The following is a 27,510-nucleotide window of genomic DNA, read 5'->3' as shown; positions in this document are numbered from 1 at the left end:
TTAAACTGAGGATTCTTTTCAAATTTGTTTCCTTAACTGGCAGAACCTTTTTTCCCCCTCTATGTCCTAAACTAATTTTAATAAAACAAATTAAAGTTAGGCATGGATATGATTCTGAATTGCCTCAATAAACTTTTTTCACTCAAGATACTTGTCTGTGTCAACCAAGGAGGGGAAATGCAAAGCAAAATAAATATTTGAAATAAACTTTCCTAGAAGGCACTTTTTGTCCAACTGGACATGTTGGTGTCCTTGGCAAGTGATGATATATACAGCTACGTACAGAGCCACACTGAAAATAATAACAAAAGAAAAAAGGTAAACCATTAAACTTCAGTCAATTTTTAAGCAAATCTTAGCAAATTGACAAGCAAGGACCAAAACTCTCAGGAGTATATGTGCAGGTCCCCCTTTAAATACAGATAAGCAGTTTTGCTACTAAAATCACAGCAAGTACGTTACTGCTGGAAAAATTAGGTGTAAAAAACAAAACTAGTCAAAAGAAGTTTCACAAACCTGCTACAAGACTTTACTCAAAGCATGGTCACCTTAAGAAAGCATGGTAGAAGAAAAACTGGCAAGAGTAACAGAAGCAGCAGGGAACTGTACGCACACCTTATATTAGGGTCTGTATTAGAACATCGAATATTTAACAGCTCAAATTACTAAAGGTCAACATTTAGTGATTGAACTGTTAAAACATCGAATGTTCAGAAAAAAAAATAAAAACAAAAAAAAAAAAATAAATGGTGTAGGCAGGGGGGCAAGCCCCTCTGCACCCCCCACCCCACTCCACCCCCCGCTACTTAAATATACCAACTCCGAGACCGCACTACCTTGAAGTAAACGGAAATCTCTCCTTACGGAGACTTCCGTTCACTTGTTCGATGTTCTGCAGTTTCGCTATTCTCGTGTCGACAATGTCAGATTCGACATTGTCGGCTTTCGAGAATTTACTATAGTCCCTTACATTATAGCTATAAATGACAATATGTTCCACAATTCTGTCACCTGATTAAAAAACATCAAGCTTCAGAACCACATGGACATTAAAGTATCATTGGGATACAGAGGGAAAGCAATAAAGGGACTTGAGGGGATTACAACAAGTTTACTCAACTGTAGGACAATCATGCTAAGCAAGCTGATTTACATTTTTGTCACAATCTCTGTCTTCCTTGGATTCTAGAAGGATTTTTAAAGTTGTGAAAAGTATTTAATCAGAGTTCTGTAAATGTCAACAACCTAAAATGACTTACCGCCTTCAGCCAAAGCTGCAGCTACTTCATTAAGAGTGGAGTATATATTACAAGCAGCCCACCGACACTGAGCACCCAATGCCGAAAGGGTCTCTACGAGTACCTAAATAAAAAGAAAAATTGGGAGGAATCATTACTGAAGTTACAAACAAGGATATTTTCTCCAGAACAATATGGCTTTTTCAATAAGCTAGCTACTACTCCTGCCAAGAACAAATGTACGTAAATATGCAGAAGACCTCAAGAAGGAAAAAAAAGTAAAGGAGGAAAATTGTGCTAATGCCAGCTGTTGGTTTATTTGGCATTAGTGATTTAGCATTAGTTAGCAATGATAGAGAATGCTGCGAGGCCCACATTGAGAATTTTTCTTGCTGGAAAATGTGTTGTGGGAGAATACTGAGGTTGACAAAGTAAGAAGAGTGAAAAATATACTTAATTTTTAAAGGCTTAAAGGTTGCGCTTGAGCATAAATAACACTTATTAAATATGCAAAACTGTAATAATTCATAATAAAGTAAAAGAAGCACATCATACAAATTGCATTGTCAAGCCAGTTACACCATTTGAAAGCTATAGTAAAGGAAAATACAGTTATGACAAAAAACAAAAACACAAGTTTCATCTGTATTTTTTACTTAGAATCATTTTAATGCTCGTTATTTTGATTCACTGTTATCTGAGTTCGTGTAGTGAAGATGGATCTATAAATAGAAAAGAATAATGTAAAAAAAGAATGCAATAGATTATACTGCAATAAAAACATTGCTGTTAAGAACAGTACATTTATAAATCAGTGACTTTATACCCCCCCCCACACACACACACAGTATTTTACAGTTACATGTACATGCTTTCTTTTTCAGGTTCAGTAATGGTATCAGTACTATAAATATGACAGTCTAACTGCTGCACTGTGTGTAAAGAGTAGCTTAACATTAGTGGTTAGAGTACCAAACCCTCAGAACTTTCTTGTTTCAGATTAAGGGCGGCTAAAGCCCTGCAAGATATATATATATATATATGGAAAGTACAGTTGTGTACACTTGCCATAAATGTAGATGTTCGAGTGTATTCACTGCTGTAGTCATCACATTTGGGTTATCCCTGTCAGGGTAGCCTTTGGCCGGCACAAATACCAGAGGCGTAGTATTTCTCAGTCATTTGCTGTTGCTTCAGGACTGACGTCAGATCATCAGTAGTATAAAGTAAGGCAGCTGATGCCATTACATCTTTCTTGCCCTGTCAGTAGCCCCCAATTGGGAGCAAGGAAATGGTGGAAGAACCGCACTAGTAGAAGTAAATACCAAAATGTTCCTTGTAAGAGGAGAGAGAGAGAGAGACCGAGAAGAAAAGGGGGATGGAGGGAAGGAAACCAGGACTGCAACAGTGAATACACTTGAACATCTACATTTATGGTAAGCGTACACAACTGTACTATGTTCTTCGTATTTCACTGTTGAAGTCATCACATATGGGTTGATTCCCAAAGCTGAGGAAAAGGGTAGAGGCAGTCAAGAAGACTGGGGGCTGGCTAGGATGCCCTGCAAGACTGCAGTGGCAAAGCCTGCCCTGGATTTGGGGAAGACAGGCAGGTGGTAATGCTTGGTGAAGGTGTGAACATATGTCTATATGGCAGCCTCCAGGATATCCCTGGTGGAGACTCCTCTGAGGAAAGCTGCAGAGGTGGAGGCTGCTCTGGTAGAGTGAGGCCTGACCCCCTTAGGGGAAGGTTTCCCATGTTGCTTGTAACAGAAATGGATGCAGTGTGCTATCCATTTGGAAATGGTTTGTTTGGGTATGACTTTGTCCTCTGCCCCTGTAGCAAAGCTAACTAGCAATTGATCAGTCTTTCTGAATAATTTAGTACTGTCTAGATGGAATCTGAGTTGTCTGTGCACATCTAGAGTGTGTAGGATCCTTTCCCCCTTGTTTTGTGGGTTAGGGAAAAAGGTGGGCAAATGAATGGATTGGTTGACAGCCACACTGGACACCACTGTGGGCATGAAGGATGGGTTTAGTCCTGAGGGACACCCTGTCAGCATAGAAGATGATGAAGGGCTCTACAGCCATGAGTGCTTGTAGCTCGGACACTCTTCTGGCTGAAGTGATGGCCAGAAGCAAGCCTGTCTTCCAGGAGAGAAACTAACTCTGCTGAAGATGCTGGTTCAAAGGGGGGCAGGGTGAGCTTTTCCAACACAAAGTTTAGGTCTCAAGCTGGGTGTAGGTTCATAGGTAGGTACTAGGCTAGATTGGTACTAGGCTATCAGCCCTAGGGCCTATACAAGCCTAATCATATCAATTCCCTGGCTATTTCTTATCACAATATTTACTTCTCTGGACCACTGTCTAGCAGGGCGACTGACGTGATCCCCGGGGCAATTTCCTATCTCCCATCCAGTCATCAAGGTTCCTTTTGAAGAGGGCCAAGGAGGCGCTCTGCCTGACATGTATGGGCAATCTCTGGGTCAGGAACCTATCCCTCCAGCATGTTTTGTTCATTGTGATGACAAGGTTTAGGTCCCTGGAGCGTGTGGCTCTGATGGATTGGAATTTCTTTAAGTGTAGCATGTTCAACTGCTCTGGGTTTGACATGGCCTTGTATGTTAAGCAGAGATCGCCTCTGAGTAGACAATATGCGACAGAGTATAACTGGAGTTTTTTTAGTCAGACAGCATAGGGAATCTGTTTTAGGCCTGTGATTGTTTTAGTGAGGTGTTTCTGCAGCCTTTCCAGTTGTTGCAGATGTCTTGTGAGGTACATACCAAATGGGGCATTGTACTCTATGATGGGTCTAATGAGGGATGAGTACAGTGGGACAATGACCTCCTTTTTTCTGGATGAAAAGCCCTTAGTGATGAGGTGCGCCACATAGAAGGATTTTCTGACTGTTGTGGCGATGTGGTTATTGAAGGCGAGACCACTGTCCACCTGTGTTCCTAAGTCTCTTATCACACTTTTGGTGTTTAGTGTACTGCCACCTATGTGGTAATTCAAGGGTACTTGGTTTTTCTCAAAGGGGATAACTATACACTTCTTGGCATTGAGCTTGAGCCTATGGCTCTGGCACCAAGCATCTGTTTCTGTAAGGCCCTTTTGTAGAATATCCACATCATTTGGGGATTCAATAATGGCTCCCAGTTTGCAGTCATCTGCGAACGTTGTTAGCCAGAGTCCCTCAGTGTTGGCCTGTACTTCAGAGAAGTAGATGCCAAACCAGAGCGGTCCCAGGACTGAACCCTGAGGTACTCCACTTGTCTGGAGCTGGATTTGGAGTTGGCTACTTTTACAGTGTGGGTTCTGTCAGTAAGCCAGTTGGCAACCCATCGAGTGACATAGGGATTTATGCCCAGCTTAGTAAGTTTATCTATGATTCCAGAGTGAGGGATGGTGTTGAAGGCCTTGGTGAGGTCCAGATGGGCTGTGTGGGCTGCCTTACCCTTGTCCATGGCTCCGGAGACTGATTCACAGAAGTCAATCAGGTTCAGGAGACACTATCGGCCCTTTACCAACTCAAACTGGGTGGGGTCCAGTGTTTGAAGGTTGCCAATGTCTTTGTTTATAAGTTCCATGATAATACATTCCATAGCCTTGCAGATCAGGCTCGTCAGACTGATGGGAAGGTAGTTCTCATGATCCAAGGTGGATACCCCCTTGTGGAGTGGGATAACTGTAGCTGTGCAACACTCAGTGGGCACAGAGCCTGAGGTGAGGCTATGACTAAACATGAAACTTAGGTGAAGTGCCGGTTCATTTTGTAGTTCATGTAGTACACAGCCCGGGATGTCGTCTGGTCCCATGGATGCTGTATTCTTAGCTTTGGAGAGTGCAGATTTTACCTGTTTGGCCATGATTACCGGAATTTGGCAATTTTTTGTATTGAGATGGGCCCTTTAGGGGGTGAGAGGGGGTTGCTCTTCTGGGTGGCCTCAAGTTGCTAGCCCCTCTTAGGAAATGTTTGATGAGAGGGTGTGAGAAAAGCGGGTGCTCAGTGTTGAAATGAGCAGAGATAGCAGATGTATGAATTTTTAAATAGAGGAAAAGGAGACCACTGTGTAGCAGGTCAGCATAAGACTTTCTAGTGCTAGGGTGTCTTGCCTCACTTATAACATCTAGAACCTGTTTACTAAGATTGGCAGCTTGATCAGTGGTCAGGGAGTAAGCCAGGCTGCAAAATTGAGGGTCTGCAATTGGGATGCATGAATACTCCTTCCCTCTGGGTCGAGAGGGTTGGGGTCAGAGGGAGATGCTACGGTGGTAGTGGGGACAGGCAGCACAGCAGTAGGTACCCAGTGCTGGCGAGGCCAGTCTGGAGCAATCAGAATTGTCCTTGGTTTTTCCTACCTTATTTTGAACAGTACCCTGGTAATGAGAGGTAGTGGAGAAAATTCATAAACTGAGAGGCTGACCCACTGTAAGGATAGAGCATCCACTTTCCAAGCCTTGCAGTGAGGCTCCCTGGTGCAGAACCTGCTGAGCTGATGGTTGGAGTGGGAAGGAAAGAGGTCGACCTTCAGGATGCCCCATTTCTGAGTTATAAGGGTGAAGGTTCTTTGGTCTAGCTGCCACTCGTGTGGTTCCAGAAGATTTCTGCTTAAGTTGTCTGCCAGAGAGTTTAGAGAGCCTGGTGTGCATTGTGCTAACAGGTGTAGTTGCATGGCTGAGGCCGTGTGCCAAATGGTCATGGCGAGCCTGCACAGAGGGTAGGAGTGAATCCCTCCACGCTTGTTGATGTACCACATCACAGTGTTGTTGTCTGTTTTGATCAGTAAGAGGCCCTGGGGAGAGAAGGGGTCTGAAAGCTGTCAATGCGTGCTGGACAGCTAACCTCTCTTTTTAGTTGATGTGCAGATGTATTTGATGTGGGCTCCATTGGTCCTGTATGCACCTGCCGTCCAGGTGTGCACCCAAGGCATAGTCTGATGCATCTGTGGTGAGGGTCTGGGTGGCGTGGGGTTGTGAGAAGAGTAGTCTCTTGTTGTGGTAGCATGCTGCTGTCCACCAAAGAAAATCTTTCCTTAGACAAGGTATCATTGCTACAAGAGTTTCCAGGTCTTGAGAGTGTTGATACCAAAGGCTTTTTAGTTACCACTGAAGTTTCCTCATATGCAGTCAGGCAAATGGAATGAGTAGAATGCAAGAAGCTATGAACCCCACAGCTTGCAGGATTTTCCTTGTGGATAAAATGGGGTCTGGTGGCTAGTTGAGAGAAGTAGGCTGTCAGGTAAGTTTGCTTTTCTGGTGTAAGGAATGCAAACTGGGATGCTGTGTCCAAACTTGCTCCGAGAAATATAATTTTTTGGGCGGGTACTAGTTTGGATTTCTTTTCGTTGACAGTGTACCCTAGGGGGGGTCAGTAGGTCCTTTACAAAGGTCAGGTACTTGAGCAGCTTTTCCTGACTGTCTGCCTGAATTAGGCAGTCATCCAAGTATGGGTACATTTGAATATTTCTTTGCCTGCAAAAAGCAATGGCGGGAGACAGACATTTTGTGAAAACTCTGGGAGCAGTAGATAAGCTAAAGGGAAGAGCAGAGAACTGAAAGTGCAGTGATCCTGCCCAGAAATTTAGATATTTCCTGCATGATTCCCTGACTGGGATGTGTAGGTGGGCCTCTTTTAGGTCTAGGGTGGTTAGCCAAGCATCCTTGGAGAGCATAGGTAGTAGCTGCTGGAGGGTACCAGGATGGTATTTAGAATGGATAGATCGAGGATGGGGTGCCAGGTGCCCTCTTTTCTGGGTACCAGGAAGAGCCTGGAGTAGAAACCTTGGCCTATCAGTTCTGCAGGAACATGCTCTATTTGCCCTCATAGAGAGCAGGGAAAGGACTTGCTTTTTGGCCTCTGCCCACTGGTTTGGAGGAAGATCTGGGAACCTTTTTGGGGTTGGTAGAGTGTGAAAAGAAAATTTGTATCCCTGGAACACTATGTTGAGGACCCAGCGGTCATTGGTAATGGTGGCCCAGGTGCTTGCGTGGAAAGAGAGTTTTCCTCCCAGGGGCAAGTGCAGGTGGGCAGAGGGAGGGAGTGGAAGTGTAGAGTCATTGTGAGTTCTTACCATGAGGGGGTGGCTTTGCACTCCCTGGTTTAGAAGTGGAGGTACTCCAGTGCTTTGATCTCTGCATTTCCTGTGGCTGTTGTCTGGGGGGGGGGGGTCTACTTCTCCAGGGTCTGGGCTGAACTGACCTGGAGGGGGCAGGAAAGGACCAGTGCTTGGAGGGGCAATGTCTACTGAACCTGGGTGGCTGGACCTGCAGGAAATCCTTAACTGCCTGCATAGATTTAGCTTTTTCTTCCATCTTTAAAACCTCCTCTGACTGGGTGCCAAATAAGTTGTCTTTGTGCAAGGGTGCATCCAATAGTTAAGATTTGACATGGTCTGGCAAGGGCTGTTCCTTAAGCCAAGCATGCCTTCTAAGAACGGAACCGGTGACTGCTGCCCTGTAGGATGCTTCTAGGGCATCAAAAAGTACAGTTGTGTACACTAACCATAAATCTAGATGTCCGAGTGTAATTCACTGTTGTAGTCATCACACTTGGGTTATCTGCCTGCAGTTAGCCCTCAGTTGGCCCGAATACCAGAGACTTAGTATTTCTGCATCGGATGCTGTTGCTCCAGGACTGACGTCAGGTCGTCAGGGGTATAAAAACAGGTAGCTGACGCCATTACATCAGTTTTTCTTGACCCAAAAGTCAGGAGCCCCCCAAATAGGGAGCTAAGTTATGGTGGGAAAAACACCACCAGTAAAAAGTAAATGCCAATACCCCTGAAAGGGGTGAGTAATAGCCAGAGAAAGGAGAGAGAGAGAAACCAGGGGGCTCGAGGGAGGGAAACCAGGACGGCAACAGTGAATACACTCGAACATCTACATTCATGTTAAGTGTACACAACTGTACTATGTTCTTCGTGTTTCACTGTTGCAGTTGTCACACTTGGGTGGATTCCCAAAGCTGAAGGGTGGAGGCAGTCAAGAAGAGTTAGGGCTGGCCAGTATGCCTTGCAAGACTGCAGTTGCAAAACCTGCCCTGGATTTGGAAAAGATAGGCAGGTGGTAATGCTTGGAGAAGGTGTGTACAGAACTCCAGGTAGCTGCTTCCAGGATGTCCCTGGTAGGGACTCCCCTGAGAAATGCTGTAGAGGTAGATGTTGCCCTAGTGGAATGTGTTCTGACCCTCTGAGGGGTTGGTTTCCCATGGTGCTTGTAGCAGAAATGGATGCAGTGTGCTATTCATTTGGAAATAGTATGTTTTGAAATGGCCTTGCCCTCTGTCCCTGTTGCAAAGCTGACTAGTAACTGGTCAGATTTTCTGAAGGGCTTAGTCCTATCAAGGTAGAATCTGAGCTGTATATGTGCACGTCAAAGGAGTGCAGGATCCTTTCCCCTTTATACTTAGGATTAGGGAAGAAAGTTGGTAAATGGATGGATTGGTTTAGAGCCACACTGGACACCACTTTAGGCATAAAAGAAGGGTTAGTACTGAGGGAAACCCTGTCAGCATGAAAGATAATGAAGGGTTCCACAGCCATAAGTGCTTGTAGCTCAGACACTCTTCTAACTGAAGTGATGGCCAGAAGCAAGGGTGTTTTCCAAGAGAGGAATTTTAACTCTCCTGATGCTGCAGGTTCAAAAGGGAGTGTGTGAGCTTTTCCAGTACAAAGTTAAGGTCCCAAGCAAGGGTGGGCGCTCTCCTTGGCGGCTTTAAGTTGTTTGCCCCTTTCAGGAACTGTTTGATAAGAGGGTGTGAGAAGAGAGGTGGCTCAGTGTTGTAATGAGCCGAAACAGCTGAGGCATGTATCTTAATGGAGGAGAAAGACGGGCCTTTGGGAAGTAGATCTGCTAAGTAATCCAGGATTACAGGCAGGGAAGGCAGAGTTGTGTCCTCCCCTTTAGACTGAATCCAGGAGCAGTACATTTTCCATTTATCAGCATAGGACTTTCTTGTACTGGGTCTTCTCGCTTCAAGAATGACGTCCAGCACCTGTTTGCTTAGGGTTGCTGGGGGAGAATTCAAGGAATAAGCCAGGCTGCAAGATTTAGGGTTTGCAGTTGCGGATGCAAAATCTGTCCCTCCTGCTGAGAGAGCAGGGTTGGGTTCTGGTGTAGCTGCCAGGGTGCCACCAGTGACAGACTGCACAGGAGTGGGTACCAGTGCTGGCGTGGCCAGTCCAGGACAATCAGAATTGTCCTTGGTGTGTCCTGTCTTATCTTGAGTAATACTCTTGAGAGAAGGGGCACAAGGGGAAAGGCATAGATCGAGAGATTTAGCCACTGAAAGGATAGGGCATCCACTTTCCAGGCCCTGGTGTGAGGGTTCCTGGTGCAGAATTTTTTGAGCTGGTGGTTGTAAGGGGAGGCAAAGAGATCCACCTCTGGGGTCCCCCATTTCTGAATCAGAAGGTTGAAGGTGCTGGGCTCTAATTGCCACTCGTGTGGGACTAGGAGATTTCTGCTTGTCGTCTACCAGTGAGTTTTGCTTGCCTGGCAGGAACTGAGCTTGCAGATGGACTTGCATGTCCAAGGCCGTGTTCCACAGGACCATGGCTAACATGCAGAGCGGGTAAGAGTGGGTTCCCCCCTGCTTGTTGATGTACCACATAACTGTGGTGTTGTCTGTTTTTATTAGAAGTTGTCCTGGAAAGAGTAGGGATCTGAAAGCTGTCAGGGCATTCTGCACAGCTAGCATCTCTTTTTGGTTGATGTGCAGATGCATTAGACGTGGGCTCCAGTGGCCCTGAATGCATTAGCTGTCCATATGTGCTCCCAGGCATAGTCTGATGCATCTGTGGTTAGGGTCCGGGCAGCGTGGGGTTAAGTAAAGGGCAGTCCCTTGTTGTGGTTGCATGCTTCTGCCCATCAAACTCTGTCCTTAGACAAGGTATGATAAGAATGACGGTTTCCAAGTCCTGAAAATGTTGGCACCCAAGACTTTCTAAGTACCACTGGAGTTTCCTCATATGCAGTTTTGCATATGGAATTAGCAATATACATGAGGCCATGAACCCTAGGGCCTGCAGTATTTTTCTTGCGGATAGCTGGGTTCTGGTGGCCATTTATTTGAAGAAGGCTGTCAGATAGAATTGTTTTTCTGACATGAGGAATGCCATCTGGGATGTTGTGTCCAAGCTTGCTCCCAGGAATACAATCTTTTGACTGGGTACCAGTTTGGATTTCTTTTCGTTGATCGTGTACCCCAAGGAAGTGAGAAGGTTTTTCACAAATGTCAGGTGCTGCAACAGCAATTCCTGACTGTCCACCTGAATCAGGTAGTCGTCCAAGTACGGGTAAATTTGGATATTTCTCTGCCTGCAGTATGCAATGGCTGGAGCCAGACATTTTATGAATACTCTTGGCACAGTGGAATGCCAAAGGGAAGTGCAGAGAACTGACAATGCACAGATCTGACCCTGGAACATAGATACTTCCCGCATGACTCCCTTATGGGGATGTGCAGATAGGCTTCTTTTAAGTCTAGGGCGACTAACCAGGCATCCTTGGCTAGCACAGGTAGAATATGTTGTAGGGTAAGCATTTTGAATTTTGGTACCACCAGGAAGGTGTTGAGAATTGAAAAATCCAGGATTGGGAGCCAAGAGCCCCCTTTTCTGGCTACCAGGAAGAGTCTGGAACAGAATCCTTGACCTATCTGTTCTACTGGAACCAGCTGAATAGCTCTGATGGAGAGAAAGGAAAGAACTTGGCTTTGAGCCTCTGCCCACTGGTTTGGAGAAAGGTCTGGGAACCCTCTTGGGGTTGGCAGTGAGTGGAAGTAAAATTTGTACCCCTGGGATACAATGTTGAGGACCCATCGGTCTTGTGTGATGGACATCCAGTTTTTTGCATGAAGGGCAAGTTTTCCTCCTAGGGGCACAAGCAATTGGGCAGGGATGGGGAGTGGAGTAGAGAAGTCATTGTGATTATTTTCCATAAAGAGGTGGCTTACCACTCCCTGCTTTGGGGGTGGGGGCACTCCATTGCTTAGATCTCTGCATACCCTGAGACTGTAGTCTGGGTGGTCCGTTTCCCCTGGGACTGGCTTGAGATGGCCTGGAGGGGGCTGGAAAGGATCAGTGTTTGGAAGGGTAATGCCTACTGAATCTAGGGGATTGCACCTGTAAGAATTCTTCAACAGTCTGCATAGACTTAGCTTTTTCTTCCATCTTTTTAAGAACCTCTTCTGCTTTGGTGCCAAAAAAACTGCCCTTGTTCAAGGAGCATCTAGTAACTTTGATTTGACATGGTCTGGCAAGGCCTGCTCCTTGAGCCAAGCATGTCTTCTCAGTACAGAACCAGTGACTGCTGCCCGGCAAGATGCTTCTACGGTGTCAAAGACATACTGCAAAGTATGCTTGCTGACTTGGCTTGCAGAGTGCATAAGCTCCTGCAATTCTTTATTTTCTGCACAGTCTGTAAAGGTTGCCATTTTTTGTTTAATAGGTTCCATAATATGTTGCTGGTACTTCACCATGTGAAACTGACAATTCAATGCCCTAATAGCAAGAGCTGGAGAGGTATATACCTTCTTACCCCATCTGTCCAAACCTCTGGAATCCCTGTCTGAAGGGGTGGGATTCTTGGCTGTAGTTGCTTTGATACCTTTTGGCCCCTGGGAAATGATCTCTGGGTCAGCAGTAGGATTCTTGAAAAGAAATTTGTGAGTGTCAGGTACTCTGTCGTACCTGTCTGGTTTCCTAGTGGCAGAAGGTAAAGTATCAGGAATAAGACTGGATTCCATAAAAACATCAACAACTTCTTCCAGGACAGGGGGTATTGCTAAAGGCCTGTGCTGTGGCAAATCTAGGAATTCAGAGTCTCTTTTTGGATTGAGGATAGTCTTGGCATTCCCAGTGGAAATGCTCTCAAAGTATGCAAGGTTTCACCAAAAGAAAAACCCTCTGGAGGGGAGGCAGAGGGAATGGATTCCTTTGCATCTGAATCTTCATAAGGAGATAAGGGCATGTCTTTACAATCAGATACTTCAGAGTCATTGGACTCCTGGTCTGTTGAAGCTGCAGGGGACTGGTCTCTTTTTCTCTTAGCAGGGGAAGGCTGACGTCCCCTAATCAGCGTAATGAGGTCTTCTGCCATTCTAAGCATTTGTCATTGTGGCATCGGAGCAGGTGCATGCACTTTGTTAGTTGGTTTTCTAGCAGTAGCGCGTACTCTTGGCCTAAGAAACTCGGTAGTTTTAGATAAAGTCGTCGGTTTGAGTCGAACATCGGTTGAGTGAAGAACTGCCTCAGAAGCCGGTGCCTGCACAGCGGCTCCGGACCCATCCAAGGTAGAGACATCAGCAGGTTCCATAGTCGAAGAAAAGTCTTGTGGCATACCGGACTCCAAATGGGTCTCGGTAGAGGCCTGCGCATCCACTGAAACAGGCATCAGAGGCTGTAAAAGTGCCTCAATGAGTACCGGCGAACTGGCGACTAGCTTAACGGAAGCGTCGTCGGCAGCTTTGGACCTATGCAGTCTGTCTCTGTCTTTATCCTTCTGTTTTTTCGAAATATCGATAGTCGGATGGCTTACCGAAGCCATTTCAGAATATGGAGATCGAGAGCGAAAGAATTTAGCGACAATGAGAGCCCAACGATGTATGGTTCGGGTGTTGAACAAGGCACAAAACCGACAGCGAGGTACGCCGTGGTCTGGGCCTAAATAGGTGACGCAGTAAGAATGGAAATCTCTGTGAGATATTTGCTTCCACAGGCAAGACAATTGTTAACTTTTTCTGACATCGGTTAAAGCAAGAAAAAAGGATCCCCAATGGGGTACTTAGCTTTAGAAGACTTCAGAATTATTCAATTTGAAAACAAAAATTCAGGTAGCAGCCAACCGGCACTTGTAAACTGCTTCTACTTCGGGCTCCTCGGCAAGAAAGACTGATGTAATGGCTTCGGCTGCCTGTTTTTACAACCCTGATGACCTGACGTCAGTCCTGGAGTGACAGCATTCGACGCAGAAATACTAAGTCTCTGGTATTCGGGCTGACTGAGGGCTACCTGTAGGCAGATAACCCAAGGGTGATGACTGCAACAGTGAAACACGAATAATTATCCACAGTGTAAGGTGTGCTTAGCTACTTGACTTGCAGAATGCATTAACTCTTGTAATTCTATTTTCTGCACAAGCAGGAAAAGATGATATTTTTTGTTTGAGGAGTTCCATGGTATGCTGCTGAAATTTTAGCATATGGAATGGACAATTTAATGCTATAATAGCAAGAGTAGCAGAGGTGTATACTTTTTTACCCCATCTGTCTAATGCTCGGGAATCCCTATCTGAGGGGGTGGGATTCTTAGCAGAAGTTGCTTTAATTCCTTTAAGCCCTTGAGAAATAACCTCAGGGTCAGCAGTAGGATTTTTGAAAAGAAATTTGTGAGAGTCTGGGACTCTAATACCCATCAGGTTTCCTGGGAGCAGGAGGGAGGGTGTCAGGAGTCAAACTACATTCCATGGAAACATCATCCACAACATCCAGGACAGGAGGAATGGCCAAGGGTCTGTGCTGTGGAAGATCTAAGAATTCAAGTCTCTTTTTAGACTGAGGGTAGTCCTGACATTCCCATTGGAAATGCTCCCTTAAAGTACGAAGGGTTTCCCCAAAGGAGAAATCCTTGGGTGGAGAGGCTGAAGGAATGGATTCCTCTGCATCCGAATCCTCAAAAGCAGAGAGGGGTTGTATGTCTTCATATTCAGAGGCATCAGAGCCGGACTCTTGTTCAGATAAAACTACTGGGGACAAATCTCTTTCTTTTGGAAGGGGTAGCTTGGCTTCCCCTGATCAGCATTATAAGGTCTTCTGCCATTTTAAGCATTTGAGACTGAGGCAAGGAAGCAGGTGCCTGAGATGGAGTCGTCTGTTTCTTAGGTGCGGTTCGTACCGTTTGTGTTGAGAATCGGTAGTGCAAAGTACTTCCTCGGAAGCCGATGCCTGCTCAGCGGCTCCAGACCCATCCAAGGTAGAGACAATCGCAGGATCCTTAGTCGATGAAGAGTTTTGTGGCATACTAGACTCCAAAAGAGTCTCAGTGGTGGCCTGCGAATCCAGAGAAGTGGGCATCAGGGGCTGCAAAAGCGCCTCACTGAGGACCGCAGAACTGACGACTAGCTTAACGGAAATGTTGGTAGGTTTGGACCTGTGCGATCTGTCTCTGTCTTTATCCTTATGTTTTTTTTGGAAGATCTGCTGTCGGATGGCTTACCAAAGCCATATCGGAAATCGAGGACAGAGAAAATATCTAGCTACAATAAGGGCCCAACGACATATAGTTCTGGCATTGAACAAAGTACAAAAGCGACAGTGGGGGACGTCGTGGTCTGGGGCTAAGCAAGTGACACAGTAAGAATGAAAGTCTCGGTGTGGTATTTGCTTTCCACAGGCAAGACAATTGTTAACTTTTTCCAACATCGGTTAGAGCACGAAAAAAGGACCCCCAATGGGGTACTTAGCTTTAGAAGACTTAAACTTCAATTCGGAAAACGAAAACTCAGGTAGCAGCCGACCGGCACTCGTGCAAACTGCTTCTGTTACGGGCTCTTCGACAAGAATGTAATGATGTAATGGCGTCGGCTGCCTTACTTTATACTACTGACAACCTGACGTCAGTCCTGAAGCGACAGCAACCGACGCAGAAATACTACCCCTCTGGTATTCAGGTTGGCCGAGGGCTACCCTGGCAGGGATAACTCAAATGTGATGACTGCAACAGTGAAAAACGAAGAACATACAATATTCATACCTTGGCAAAAAAAAAAAAAACAAAACAAAAAAAAAAAGCATAATATAAAGAAGAGAAATGGTGGGAGGGTGATCTATACAAAGAAAAAGAAGTTATGTACTCACCATAAAAAGAAGTTATGTCTTACCATAACGTTCCATCTGTATTGTTGATCCTCATTCAGTCATTACGCATAGGTATCGGTTCTGAGCTCGGAACCGAGCCAGCCATTTTCCAAGCTCGTGTCAGCTTCAAACTCTCGAGCTAAACTCTTACCCACAATCCCCTCTTCCCTGTTACCTCAGATTGAGTTTGCAAGTTAAAAAAGGTAGAGGCTACCTCTGGTCAAATAACCTAAGAGAACCAGATGTGAGAGCCACTAGAAACCACAGGAAGGGGGGAAGGAGGGAGGGTCGTAATGACTGAGCAAGGATCAACAATACAGATGGAATGTTATGGTAAGACATAACTTCTTTATCTGATATTGTTAATCCTCGTTCATTCCTTACACATGGGACAGAGTCCCCAGCTACCTCTATTCCTGGGAGGCTCTCATGGAAGGACATTCCTGAGCACCACAGAACCGAAAGATGCTCTTCCCCTGGAGGCCAAATCCAATTTGTAATGATTGACGAAGGTATGAGGCGTAGCCCAAGTTGCAGCTGCACAGATGTCATGTAAAGAAGCTCTGGCATGGAAGGCAGCAGAAGTTGCCACCGACCTTGTTGAATGAGCTTTCATGGTAGTAGGCAACGAGATATGTTGTGTGTAAATAAAGGTCACATAGTCCTTCAACCATCTAGCTAATGTGACCTTAGCAACATCAGATCCTAATCTAGGTCCAGAAAAGGCCAAAAATAACTGGTCAGATTTACGAAAGGGTTTAGTCCTGTTGAGTAAAAACGGATTTGCCTGAGGCAATACTCTCCTTTGTTTGAATGACTGGGAAAGAAAACTGGCAATTCAATAGCTTGATTAATGGATATTTCACAGATCACTTTAGGCAGAAATGATGGATTAGTTCTCAGAGACACTCTATCTCTATGAAAAATCAAGTATGGACTCTTGATACATAAAGCTTGAAGTTCAGAAATACATCTGGCAGAAGTAATAGCAACCAAAAACAAGGTTTTCCATGATAAATACTTGAGGTCGCAAGAAGAGGCTGGTTCGAAAGGTGCCACTGTCATAGTTTGTAGAACTAATGATAAATCCCATGGTTGAATAGGTTCTCTAAAAGGTGGCTTCAGATGAATCACACCTTTTATGAAGGTCTTGCACAATTTATGGGACATAAGAGAGGAATCTTGGACACCCTCATGAAAATTAGAAATTGCAGCCAAATGAACTCTAATGGTAGAGACCGATAGACCCGATTGAAACAGGTCGGCCAGATAGTCTAGTATTATCGACATTGGTGCTGAAAAGAGGTCTACTTGTTTATCTTTCAGCCAACAGGTAAATCTTTTCCACTTGCTCAGATAAGTAATTCTAGTGGAAGACTTATGAGAAGCAATGAGAATATCATGTACTGGTAAAGAAAGATCATTCTGCCTGGCAATCAAGGGAATTGGAGTAGCCAAGCCGTGAGCTTCAGGCTGTTCAGGTTGGGATGAATCAGGTTCTGTGGGTGTGAGATTAACTCCGGGGTTGGATGGAGAATCCATGGTCGATCTAGTAGGTGAGGCCAAAGGAAGGGGAACCAAATCTGTCAGGGCCAATATGGTGCTATGAGGATCACCTTGCTCTTCAACCGCCAGGCTTTCTTCAGAAACTGGGGAATGAAGGGAAAGGGTGGAAATATGTAAAGAAGACCCGAGGGCCAATCGTGGACTAGAGCATCCCTGTGAGACTGTCCCGGAGGGGGAATCAGGGTGAAGTAGTTGCTGCATTTGTAGTTGGTCGGGGATGCAAAGAGGTCGAAGCAAGGACGGCCCCAGCGGTGGAAGATCTTTGTCGCTATCAAGGGATTCAGGGACCACTTCGCCGCTATCAAGGGAATCAGGGACCACTCGTGAGGTTGAAGAATGCACCTGCTGAGTCTGTCTGCTATCACGTTGGAACTCCCAGGAATGTGCATTGCTAGAAGAAAACAGTTGGTAGCCATTGCCCATTGCCATATCCTCGTGGCCTCTCAACAAAGGGGGTAAGATTTGGTTCCATCTTGCTTGTTGATGTACCAGACCACCGCCATGTTGTCTGATTGAATCGCAATTGTCCCAGATGGCAGCAGGGGATGGAATGCTTGCAATGCCAGAAGCACCGCCCTCAGCTTTAGAACATTTATATGCAGATGGGCCTCCAGTTGGGACCTTGGACTGTCTGTCCCTGACACAGCCCCCTCACCCCATCAGGGAGGCATCCGTGGTCACTGTGGCCTTGGGTGGTTGGGGGGGAAGGGGCGAGACCATTGTGAGAGATTGTGTCATCCATCAATTTAAATCCTGTTTGCACCTGTGGGTTACTCGAATCATGGCTGAAATAGGATACTGAAAAGGATACCATTGGGTGAGCAGTAGCCATTGTAGAAACCTCATGTGAAACCTGGCCAGGGGAACAATGGTGATGGAGGCTGCCACGGGACCCAACAGCTGTAGAACCGAGTAAGCCATGGATTTTTCCTTTGAAAGGATTGGAATTAGTTGTTGTTTTATCCTTAGAATTCTGTGCTCTGGAATAGCAGCTCTGCAGTTTTTTGTGTCCAAGATAACCCCTATGAATTCTGTCGAGATGGGGTGGGATTGGATTTCTGCCAGTTTATGGTTATGCCTAGCCTTTGAGCAGCGAGGAGAGAGTATGCCAGGGCTTCTTCCAGTAGATGTCTGGTGGGGGCGGAAATGAGTCAGTCGTCTAGGTATGGAAACACCTGGAATCCTTGAAGTCGCAAGTGAGCTGTGACAACTGCCATGCACTTTGTGAACACTCTGGGGGCTGTAGAGAGTCCGAAGGGCAATACTCTGAACTGGTAGTGACTGGCTCATGCACAGAAGTGCAGAAATCTTCTTGATAGCATGTCCACCTTTATGTGGTAGTACGCATCTTGAAGATCTATACAGCGCATCCAATCGTCTTTTTCCAAAAGCGGGAGGATAGACTGTATTGTGACCATCCGGAATTTTTGTACTCTCACAAACTTGTTCAATACACTGAGATCCAAAATTGGTCTCCAGTCCCCAGTTTTCCTTGGCACCAAAATTAGTCTTGAGTAGAATCCGGATCCTATCTGGTCTGGAGGGACTATTTGGATGACTTTTTCTTAGCAGCTTTTCCATCTCTAGTGCTGCTTCTTACCTTTCACTGGGTGGAACGTCGGGAAGATTTTTTGAAGGGACGGGGCAAAGGTCAAAGGGGGTATGATGACCTCTGGTTATGATCCTTTGTACACAAGAATCAGTGGTGATGGTTAGCCAGGCAGAAGGGTACAAGGAGAAACGTCCCCCAACCATCTCCAGAGGAAAGGAGTTGGGCTGCTCTTCAGGAGCGCTGGTAGGATTGACCAGGGAAAGAATCCCTGGAACCCTGGTTACGCGGTCCCCCTCTGCCCCGAAAGGAGAGTCTTCCCTGTGAGTTTCCCCCTCTGCCTCTGGGGGAAAACTCGGCCTGTGTGTCATGGAAGGGACCCTGAGATTTACTGAACCATATCTTCCCACTCTTTTGGTTTCGGGAGAAAGCACGTTGAGGGGAAGAATAACGGACACCTATGGCAGAAAGGGTCTTACTGTCCTGTTCACATTTGGCCAGTGTGTTTTTAACTTTGGGCCCAAACAACAGGGAGGGCTCAATGAGGGCATTACGAAAAGAAGACAAAGGGTTCCACGAAGTTGCAAAAGCGCATCCAGGCGTGTCGTCTCAAGACAGCAGCTGAATCCGCTGCTCTAGCTTCTCCTTCTGATGCATGAGATATCAGACGCATAGAGGAGTTAGATATAGATTCAATGGTGGCCAGCTGAGAGGCCACTTTGTCATGGACCTCATCAGACACGGCACCAGCCAAGGTTGCAGAGAGCTCAGAAACCAGATCCCTTTGAAGTCTGGTGAAATGTGCCATATAATTCAGGGACCTGATAGCAAAGGTCGCTGAAGCAAAGGTGCGCTTCCCTATCCTGTCCAGGGCCCGGGACTCTTTGTTAGGTAGATGGACAGTCTGGCTTTCTTCTTCTGCCAGATCCTTTTTTGTTGCGGCCGCCACCACCAAAGCATCCACAGGAAGACCTTTGGATCAATGGGGATCAGAAGCAGGAGGGGACAAGATCTTATCTGGCCTCCGGGGAATAGCTTCAATGGTATCAGGAGCCTTCCAAGCATGCTGCACGATGAGCCGGACAAGCTCATCGGTAGGTGGAGTAACCCAGGAGGTAGGGGGCCGGGCGCAAAAGGCCTGCAGGAACACAGATTCCTCAGAGGTCGGATTAGAGGACTGCCAAGTCACCTTTCTGTTTCAGTATTTCGAGGATATCGCCAAAGGATACCTCAGAGGGTGACCGAGGGGATCCTTCCCCCTCATTGAAATCTGTGTCTTCGGTGAGGGACTCCTCTGTGGAGTCCATGTGCTTCCTCTTACACAAACTTTAACGGTGGACCTCCTCAGTGGGAGAAGCTGAAGAAGACAGCGGAAAAGGGGATTCCCGAGGGAATATGTCCTGCGGCCCTTGCACCCGGTGTCCACTAGATGTGATTTGTGGAACCAGTGTACCAGAGGGTAGAGATATAGACAGTCCGATATCGCCAGCAGCAGCAAAAGCCTTCTCCATCAGTTGGAAGGCTGGTCCACCAGAAGAGGAGTGTATGTCTAGGGCAAGGGTCACCCCTCTCCCTAAGTGGCTCAGCCTGCCAACCCGGATTCCCTGGATGGCTGTGGAGCAGCAAGCTATGCGTGTCACAGCTGACATCCTGGGTCGTAGCAAAAAGTACAGTTGTGTACCTACCATAAATGTAGATGTTCGAGTGTATTCACTGTTGCAGTCATTACACTTGGGTTATCCTGCTGGCAGGCTACCCGCAGTCGGCCTGAATTCCAAAGTCCTGGTCCAGCGTCGGTTGCTGTCACCTCTTCCCTGACGCCAGTGCGCCAGGGGTATAAAAGATGCAGTCGACGTCATTTTCTTCAGTTTTTCTTGTCCCGGATGTCAGGTGCCCCCAAAATGGTAGGCTAAAAATTCTGCTTATAAAAAAGCATGCACTAACATAAACATTACCTTCATGTACAAGCAAATACACCACATAGGTTGTATAGAATAGAGAAGTACAGATAAGTCCCAGCAAAGAAATGGGGACGGTGGGAGGGTAACCTAGACTGCAACAGTGAATACACTCGAACATCTACATTTATGGTAGGTACACAACTGTACTATGTTCATCGTGTTTCACTGTTGCAGTCATTACACTTGGGTTGAATCCCAAAGCTGAGGTTGGGTGGCTGGGCCTAAATAGAATTAGGAGCGACTATGAGGCCCTGCAGAACTGCAGTGGCAAAGCCTGCTCTGGATTTAGAGTAAAGAGATAAGTGATGGTGCTTTGTAAAAGTGTGCACTGAAGTCCAAGTTGCAGCCTCCAAAATATCCTTGGTTGGTAATCCTCTGAGGAAGGCTGCTGAAGCGGCTGCTGCTCTGGTTGAATGTGGCCTAATGCCCTTAGGCACTGATTTGCCATGTTGTGAATAGCAGAAACGAATGCAGTGGCCTATCCATTTTGAAATTGTCTGCTTTGAAATAGCCTTTCCTTGCGATCCTGCAGCATATGCCACTAAAAGTTGCTCAGTCTTTCTGAAAGCTTTAGTTTTGTCTTCTAAGTAGAAGCGTAACTGTCTGTGTATGTCCAAAGAATGCAGAAGTCTCTCACCTTTATTCTGCGGGTTTGGATAAAAGGTGGGCAAATGAATGGTTTGGTTAAGAGCCATACTGGGCACTACCTTAGGCATAAATGTTGGGTTTGTCCTTAGAGAAACCCTGTCTGGATGGAAAATAATAAAAGGTTTCACAGCCATTAATGCCTGTAACTCTGAGACTCTTCTTGCTGAAGTTATTACTAGGAGCAGAGCTGTTTTCCATAATAATTTTATCTCAGCTGTATTGGCTAGTTCAAAAGGAGACAGTGTGAGCTTTTCCAAGACAAAATTGAGGCCCCATGCAGGTATTGGTGCTCTCCTTGGAGGTCTTATGTTTTTGGCCCCTCTGAGGTACTGCCTTAGCAGTGGAAGTGAAAAAATAGGTGGGTCCGTATTGTAATGAGCTGAAATGGCAGAGACATGGATCTTAACTGATGAGGATAGGCCTTTGTCCAGCATCTCAGTTAAGTATTGTAAAATCTGAGGAATATTTGGTACAAGCGTGTCAATTCCATTTTTCTGCATAAGATTTTCTGGTGCTGGGCCTCCTGGCCTCCAAAATAACATCCATAACTGCTTTAGACAGAGGTGTGTTCCGAGCGGTTATATTATCTGCCATGCAGCCAGATTTAGTGTTCTGAGTTGGCTGTGCAGGATCTGATTGTTCTGTTGGGTCAGTAGATGAGGAATTTGAGGTAATGTCCAGGCTGGGTCTTGAGACTAGCCCTTTAGAATTGGATACCAGTGCTGGCGTGGCCAGTCTGGGACAATCAGTATCATTTTTGGTTTCTCTTGTCTGACCTTTAGGATTACCTTGGGGAGGAGAGGCAGTGGAGGAAAGGCATATACTGTAAGGGTTTTCCAGCTGAATGATAATGCATCCACTTTCCATGCTTGTTTGTGATAAGTCCTTGTGCAGAATCTCTGTAGTTGGCAGTTGTGAGGGGAGGCAAATAGATCTATGTCTGGGCATCCCCATTTCCTTGTTATCATGCTGAAGACTTGTGGATCTAGTTTCCACTCGTGAGGGTCCATGAGGTTTCTGCTTAGTTCGTCTGCCAGAGTATTTTTCTTTCCCGGCAGGAATTGTGCTTGCAGGTGTACTTGATAAGTCAATGCTGTGTTCCACAAAGTCATGGCTTGTCTGCAGAGGGGGTAGGAATGTGTGCCTCCTTGCTTGTTTATGTACCACATGACTGCAGTACTGTCCGTCTTTATCTGCAGTTGTCCTGGATGGAGTAGATCCTTGAAGGCTGTCAGGGCATTCTGTACAGCCAGCATCTCTTTTTGATTGATATGAAGATGCATTTGGCTTGCGGGCCATGTGCCCTGAATACATTTTCCTGCCATGTGGGCCCCCCAGGCATAATCTGATGCATCTGTTGTTAGTGTCTGCCTGGCTGTGGGTAAAGTGAATGGCTGTCCTTTGTTGCGGTGACAGGCCTGTGCCCACCATCGAAACTCCTGTTTTAGGCAGGGAATGAGGGTAATTAATGTTTCCAGGCTCCGGCAATGTTGAGTCCAAACACTTTTTAGATACCATTGTAGCTTCCTCATATGCAGTCTTGCATATAGAATTAGCAGAATGCAGGATGCCAAGAAGCCCAAAGCCTGCAGAATATTTCTTGCAGATAACTGGGTCTTTGTTGCCATCTTTTCGAAGTAAGAAGTCAGTTGCCTTTGTTTGTCTGGCGTGAGATAAATCATCTGGGCAGTTGTATTTAAGCTGGCACCCAGGAATATTATCTCTTGAGAGGGTACTAGTTTTGATTTCTTTTCATTTACTGTGTACCCTAGGCAAATTAGTAATCTTTTTACAAATGCCAGATGCTTCAGTAGAATGTCTTTGCTCTCTGCTTGAATAAGGCAGTCGTCCAAGTAGGGATATATTTGAATTCCTCTTCGTCTGCAAAACGCAATTACTGGTGCCAGGCATTTTGTGAAGACCCTGGGTGCAGTAGATAAGCCAAAGGGCAGTGCAGAGAATTGGTAGTGCACTGAGCCAGCTATGAATCTCAGGTATCTTCTGCAAGATTGCCTGATTGGGACATGCAGGTATGCCTCTTTGAGGTCCAACGTTACAAGCCAAGCCTTCTTGCCCAGCATGGGCAGAAGCTGCTGCAGAGTCAACATTTTGAATTTTCGAACGTCCAGGAAAGTGTTTAGACAGGTCCAGTATTGGTCTCCAGGCTTTGTCCTTTCTGGGTACCAAGAAAAGTCTTGAGTAAAATACTTGTCCCTGCTCTTGCTGTGGTATTCGCTGAATAGCCCTCATGTCCATAGAGATGAAACTTGTTTTTGTGCCTCTGCCCATTGATTGTGTGGCAGGTCTGGCATACCTTTTGTCTTTGGTAGGGTGTGAAAGTGGAACCTGTAGCCCTGAGAGACTATATTCAAGACCCATTTGTCCTGGGTGATCATGTGCCAATTTTGTGAAAAAAGTGCTAGCTTTCCCCCTAAGGATAAGGATGCTGCCAAAAGATAAGTGCTTGGCATTGGAAAGTCATTGGGACTGTTTTCTATATGGCTGTGATTTGTCTTCTCCGCTTTTGGAGGTAGAAGCACCCCATTGTTTAGGCCTGTATGAACCTTGGGGCTGGGGTCTGCCTCTAGGGCATCTGTATCTGCCTCTTTGTGGCCTGACACTGGAAAGGACCAATTCTTAGAAGGCCAGTTCCTGCTAAATCTGGGTGGCTGTACCTGTAAGAAATCCTTTACTGTCTGCATAGATTTCGCTTTATCCTCCATTTTCTTCAACACCTCTTCTGCCTTAACACCAAACAAAGTATCATGCTGTAATGGAGCATCCACTAATTTTGCTTTAACATGATCAGGCAGATTCTGTTCCTTTAACCAAGCATGCCTTCTAATGACAGAACCTGTAACAGCGGCCCTGCAAGAGGCCTCCAGAGAATCAAAACCACATTGCAAAGTATGCTTTCCCACTTATTCAGTTGCATTCAATAAATCCTGCATTTCCTTGTTTTCAGAACATTCAACATTTTCTGTTTTAGCAGTGACATTAAGTATTGCTGATATTTAAGCATATGAAACTGACAATTTAAAGCCCTTACAGCCAAGGTAGCAGAAGTGTAAACTTTTTCCCCCATGTCCAGTGCCCTAGAATCCCCATCAGAGGGGACAGGGTTTTTTGCAGTGGAAGCCTTGACCCCTTTGGGACCCGGAGATATAGTTAGCAGCAGGGTTTTTATATAGAAATTTATGAGAATCTGGAAACCTGTAGTATCTGTCTGGCTTAACAGGTGCAGGGGGTAAAGAGTCAGGAGACAGGCCGGACTCTGAAAATACATCTACAATGTCTAGAACAGGTGGAATAGCAAGAGGTCTGTGCTGGGGCAGTAAAAGAAAGTCTCTGAGCCTTTTCTTAGATTCTGAGTAATCTTGGCTCTCCCAGTGGAAATGCTCCCTCATGGTATGCAGGGTTTCCCCAAAAGAATACTCCTCAGGAGGAGAATCAGAGGAAATGGAAACCTGATCAGAAGAATCATATTTTGTGTCTTGCCTAAGCCTCTTATCAGGAGGGGGATGGGAACCCCTGATCAAAGTAATTAGGTCTTCGGCCATTTTAAGCATCTGTTTCTTAGGCATGGAAGTCTGTCCAGGTGAATGCTGTACTTGTTTCTTTGTCTTTAAAGCTATTTTAGTCTTTGCCTTGGAAGCTGAGGTTGGCTTGACATATAACTATGTAGGTCTGAAAGCACCCTCAGAAGCCGATGCCTGCTCAGTGGCTCCGGACCCATCTGAGGGAATAGTTTCCGAGTGTCCAATATCTTGAGTATCCAGAGGCCTAGTTGTCTCCACGTCGGAGTTGAAAGCGGCCTGTGTCTCTTGAGGTAGCGGGTGTCAGGGGCTGCGAAAGCGCCTCACTGAGAACCGGTGAACCGGCGACTGGCTTAGCGGAGGCCTCGTCGTCGGTTTTGGACCTCGGATGCCTGTCCTTTTCCTTGCGCTTTTCATAAACTCCGGTCGTCGGCTGTTCCAACAGCGTTATATAATTAAACCTTCGGCCAAAGTAATGAAAGGCAAAATTGTACCGACGCTTAATAGTGCGTTAGTTAAATCTAGCACAAAACCGACAGCTAGCAACGTCGTGGTCAGGGCCTAGGCAAGGAATACAGTAAGAACGAAAATCCTTATGATGTATTTGCTTCCCACAAGAAATACAATTGTTAACTTTTTCTGACATTGGTCTGGAGCATGAAAAAAGTTTCCCCAATGGGGTACTTAGCTTTATTGAAGACTTCGGATCTGAAATTCGATTTCGAAAATCTCAGGAGTCGGCCGACCGGCGCTTGCGAACTGTTTTGCTTCAGGCACCGCGCGGCAAGAAAGACTGAAGAAAATGGCGTCGGCTGCATCTTTTATAGCCCTGGCGCACTGACATCAGGGAAGAGGCGACAGCAACCGACGCTGGACCAGGACTTTGGAATTCAGGCCGACTGTGGGTAGCCTGCCAGCAGGATAACCAAAGTGTAATGACTGCAACAGTGAAACACGATGAACATCTTTCCTGCCACGAAGGCAACTGCGGTTCCTTAGTGAGATCCATAAAGGGAACTGAAGAAGGGGAAGACTGTGCTATATCCATGGACTTCAAAGGCAATGAAGGAGGAGAATAAGAAGGGGTCTTTGGAAATGGGTGATCACCTCCCAAGGAAGGATAGTTCCTGAGGGGTGGGATACCTCTGGCCAAGAGTACCTGGTCCACAAGATGCAACACATCATGTTCGGAAAAGCTTCTAGTGGACCTCACGGAGACTGAGGGAGAAATAGGCCTGTCCACAGAAGAGGCAGACTCGGTGCCCATCTCATCTGACCACACAGAGGACAACGGTGCCGAGAAAGACTGGACTACGGTTGTCTGCACCAAAGAAGTCATCGGTGCCGAGGTCAATGTCTGCACCAATACAGGGATCGGTGCTGAAGTAGTTGTCGGTGCCAAAGTGGGAGTCGGTGCCGAAGCTGGAACCGACAAAACTGGAGTCAACAATAAAGGCCTCGGTTCCGAGGAAGGTCTCGGAGCAGACGAGGTCAAGGTCTGCGCCGGCTGAAAGGTCGGTGCCGATACAGTGGTAATGATCTGAACCAAGGTGCCCCTCAGTGCCGATATATAGAAGGCTGCAGGAGAGGATGGAGCCAAAATCACTAATGGAGCCGAAGGCCTCGGCGCTGAAGGTCTAGGCACCGAAAGCACTGGGGCTGACAGGGAGCTACGGAGCCGAACATTTTGCCTTTTTAGGTTTTGGTTGGTGAGAGTCCCCAGCCGGGGACGAAGGCAAGGATTTAGCCTTAGAAGAAACATCCATTTTCTTATGGGCTCTAGGAGGGGTTGAGACCTCCGACCCAGAAAAAGCCTCTGAAAAGGGAGATTTTAGAAGTCCCTTCAGTATCAGCTTGTTTTTCCTTTCCAACAAAGTTCTATTAGAAAAATTCTCACAAATAGTACAGGGTGGTTCAACAGATAAATGGGAAGCTCCCAAACAATAAATACACAAAGAGTGTGCATCAGAAGTAGGCAGTTTGTGTCCACAATCAGAACACCGATTAAACCCCAGACTACCTTTTTTATCTGCCATGACAGCAAATTAATTAATAGAAAAGTACCAACAATGGTACAAGAGAGTACCCGAAGGTATGAGAGAGAAAAAGGAAAAAGATTACCAACGATGGTAAAGAGAGAATACTTCGCGGTAAAGTAGTAAGGAAAAAACAGAAAAACCTGAGTTAATTACGAACGCTAGATGCGATAGGGTAAGAGACAATGAAATATGAACTTTTCTGACAGAAAAGTAATTTATAAAGCAATTAAACAATTGACTGTCCTTATCTCAAGAGAAGTAGCTTGACATGACCAGATGGCAATGTGGCAAACGAAATCTGAGGTAACAGGGAGAGGGGGATTGTGGAGTTTAGCTCGAGAGTTTGAAGCTGACGCGAGACTGGAAAATGGCCGGCTCGGTTCCGAGCTCGGAACTGATACCCATACATAAGGAATGAACGAGGATTAACAATATCAGATCGCTCCATCTGAATTATTGTTCATTTATCTTCAACCTGTGGGTTAGGCACCGACATTGGTGTTGAGCTGGCCATACCCAAGCTACGGTGTCAAAACTGAGCTTCTATCCACAATGCCCCTCTCTCACTCACTACCTCAGATTGAGTTTGCCTGACAGATAGGTTCCTGACATAATACCACAGAAAAACACGTTGACAGCTAATAACCCCTTGAAGAGGAGGCATAGAGAGAGAACAGAAGACCAAGTGCTCATGGTAAGGGGGAAGGAGGGAGGGAAGGCTGAACACAAATGAAGAATAATTCAGATGGAATGTTATGGTGAGTACATAACCTTTATCTGACACTGTTGTCATTTGAACTTCAACCTGTGGGACAGAGTCCCCAGCTACATGAGACCCGAGTGGCCCTAACGAAGGATGTTTCGGAGCAGGGTGGAACCAAAGAAAGCTCTGTTCCTAGATGAAATATCCAATTTGTAATGGGATATGAAGGTGTGAGATCTAGCCCATGTAGCTGCAGAAAAGGCTGATGGAGTAGACAGCCCTGGTAGAATGTGCCTTCACTGCTAAAGAAAGAGAAACACCATACTTATTATAAAATGTAATACATTTCGCAATCCAGCTGGTGATGGTTACCTTGGAAACTGGTGATCCCAATCTGGGCTTAGAATATGAT

The 27,510-nt window shown here is 46.0% G+C and overlaps 1 protein-coding gene across 7 annotated transcripts in view; it reads right to left on the bottom strand.

The window, feature by feature from the left end:
• Positions 1-27,510, bottom strand: part of AHCYL2 (adenosylhomocysteinase like 2) — a 1,498,752-nt gene that overhangs the window by 906,910 nt on the left and 564,332 nt on the right. For all 7 annotated transcript variants that reach the window (XM_044088837.1, XM_044088831.1, XM_044088833.1 and 4 more), the window contains exon 5: positions 1,260-1,362. In XM_044088837.1, the coding sequence (XP_043944772.1) occupies positions 1,260-1,362 (103 nt within the window). The remainder of the gene's footprint in view (positions 1-1,259; positions 1,363-27,510) is intronic.

The sequence above is a fragment of the Protopterus annectens genome, chromosome 11.part0 (assembly GCF_019279795.1).
Source record: "Protopterus annectens isolate FY-2018-M chromosome 11.part0, PAN1.0, whole genome shotgun sequence".
NCBI lineage: Eukaryota > Metazoa > Chordata > Ceratodontiformes > Protopteridae > Protopterus > Protopterus annectens.
The sequence above is the reverse complement of the archived record's forward strand: the minus strand, read 5'-3'. Positions and strand labels throughout refer to the sequence as shown.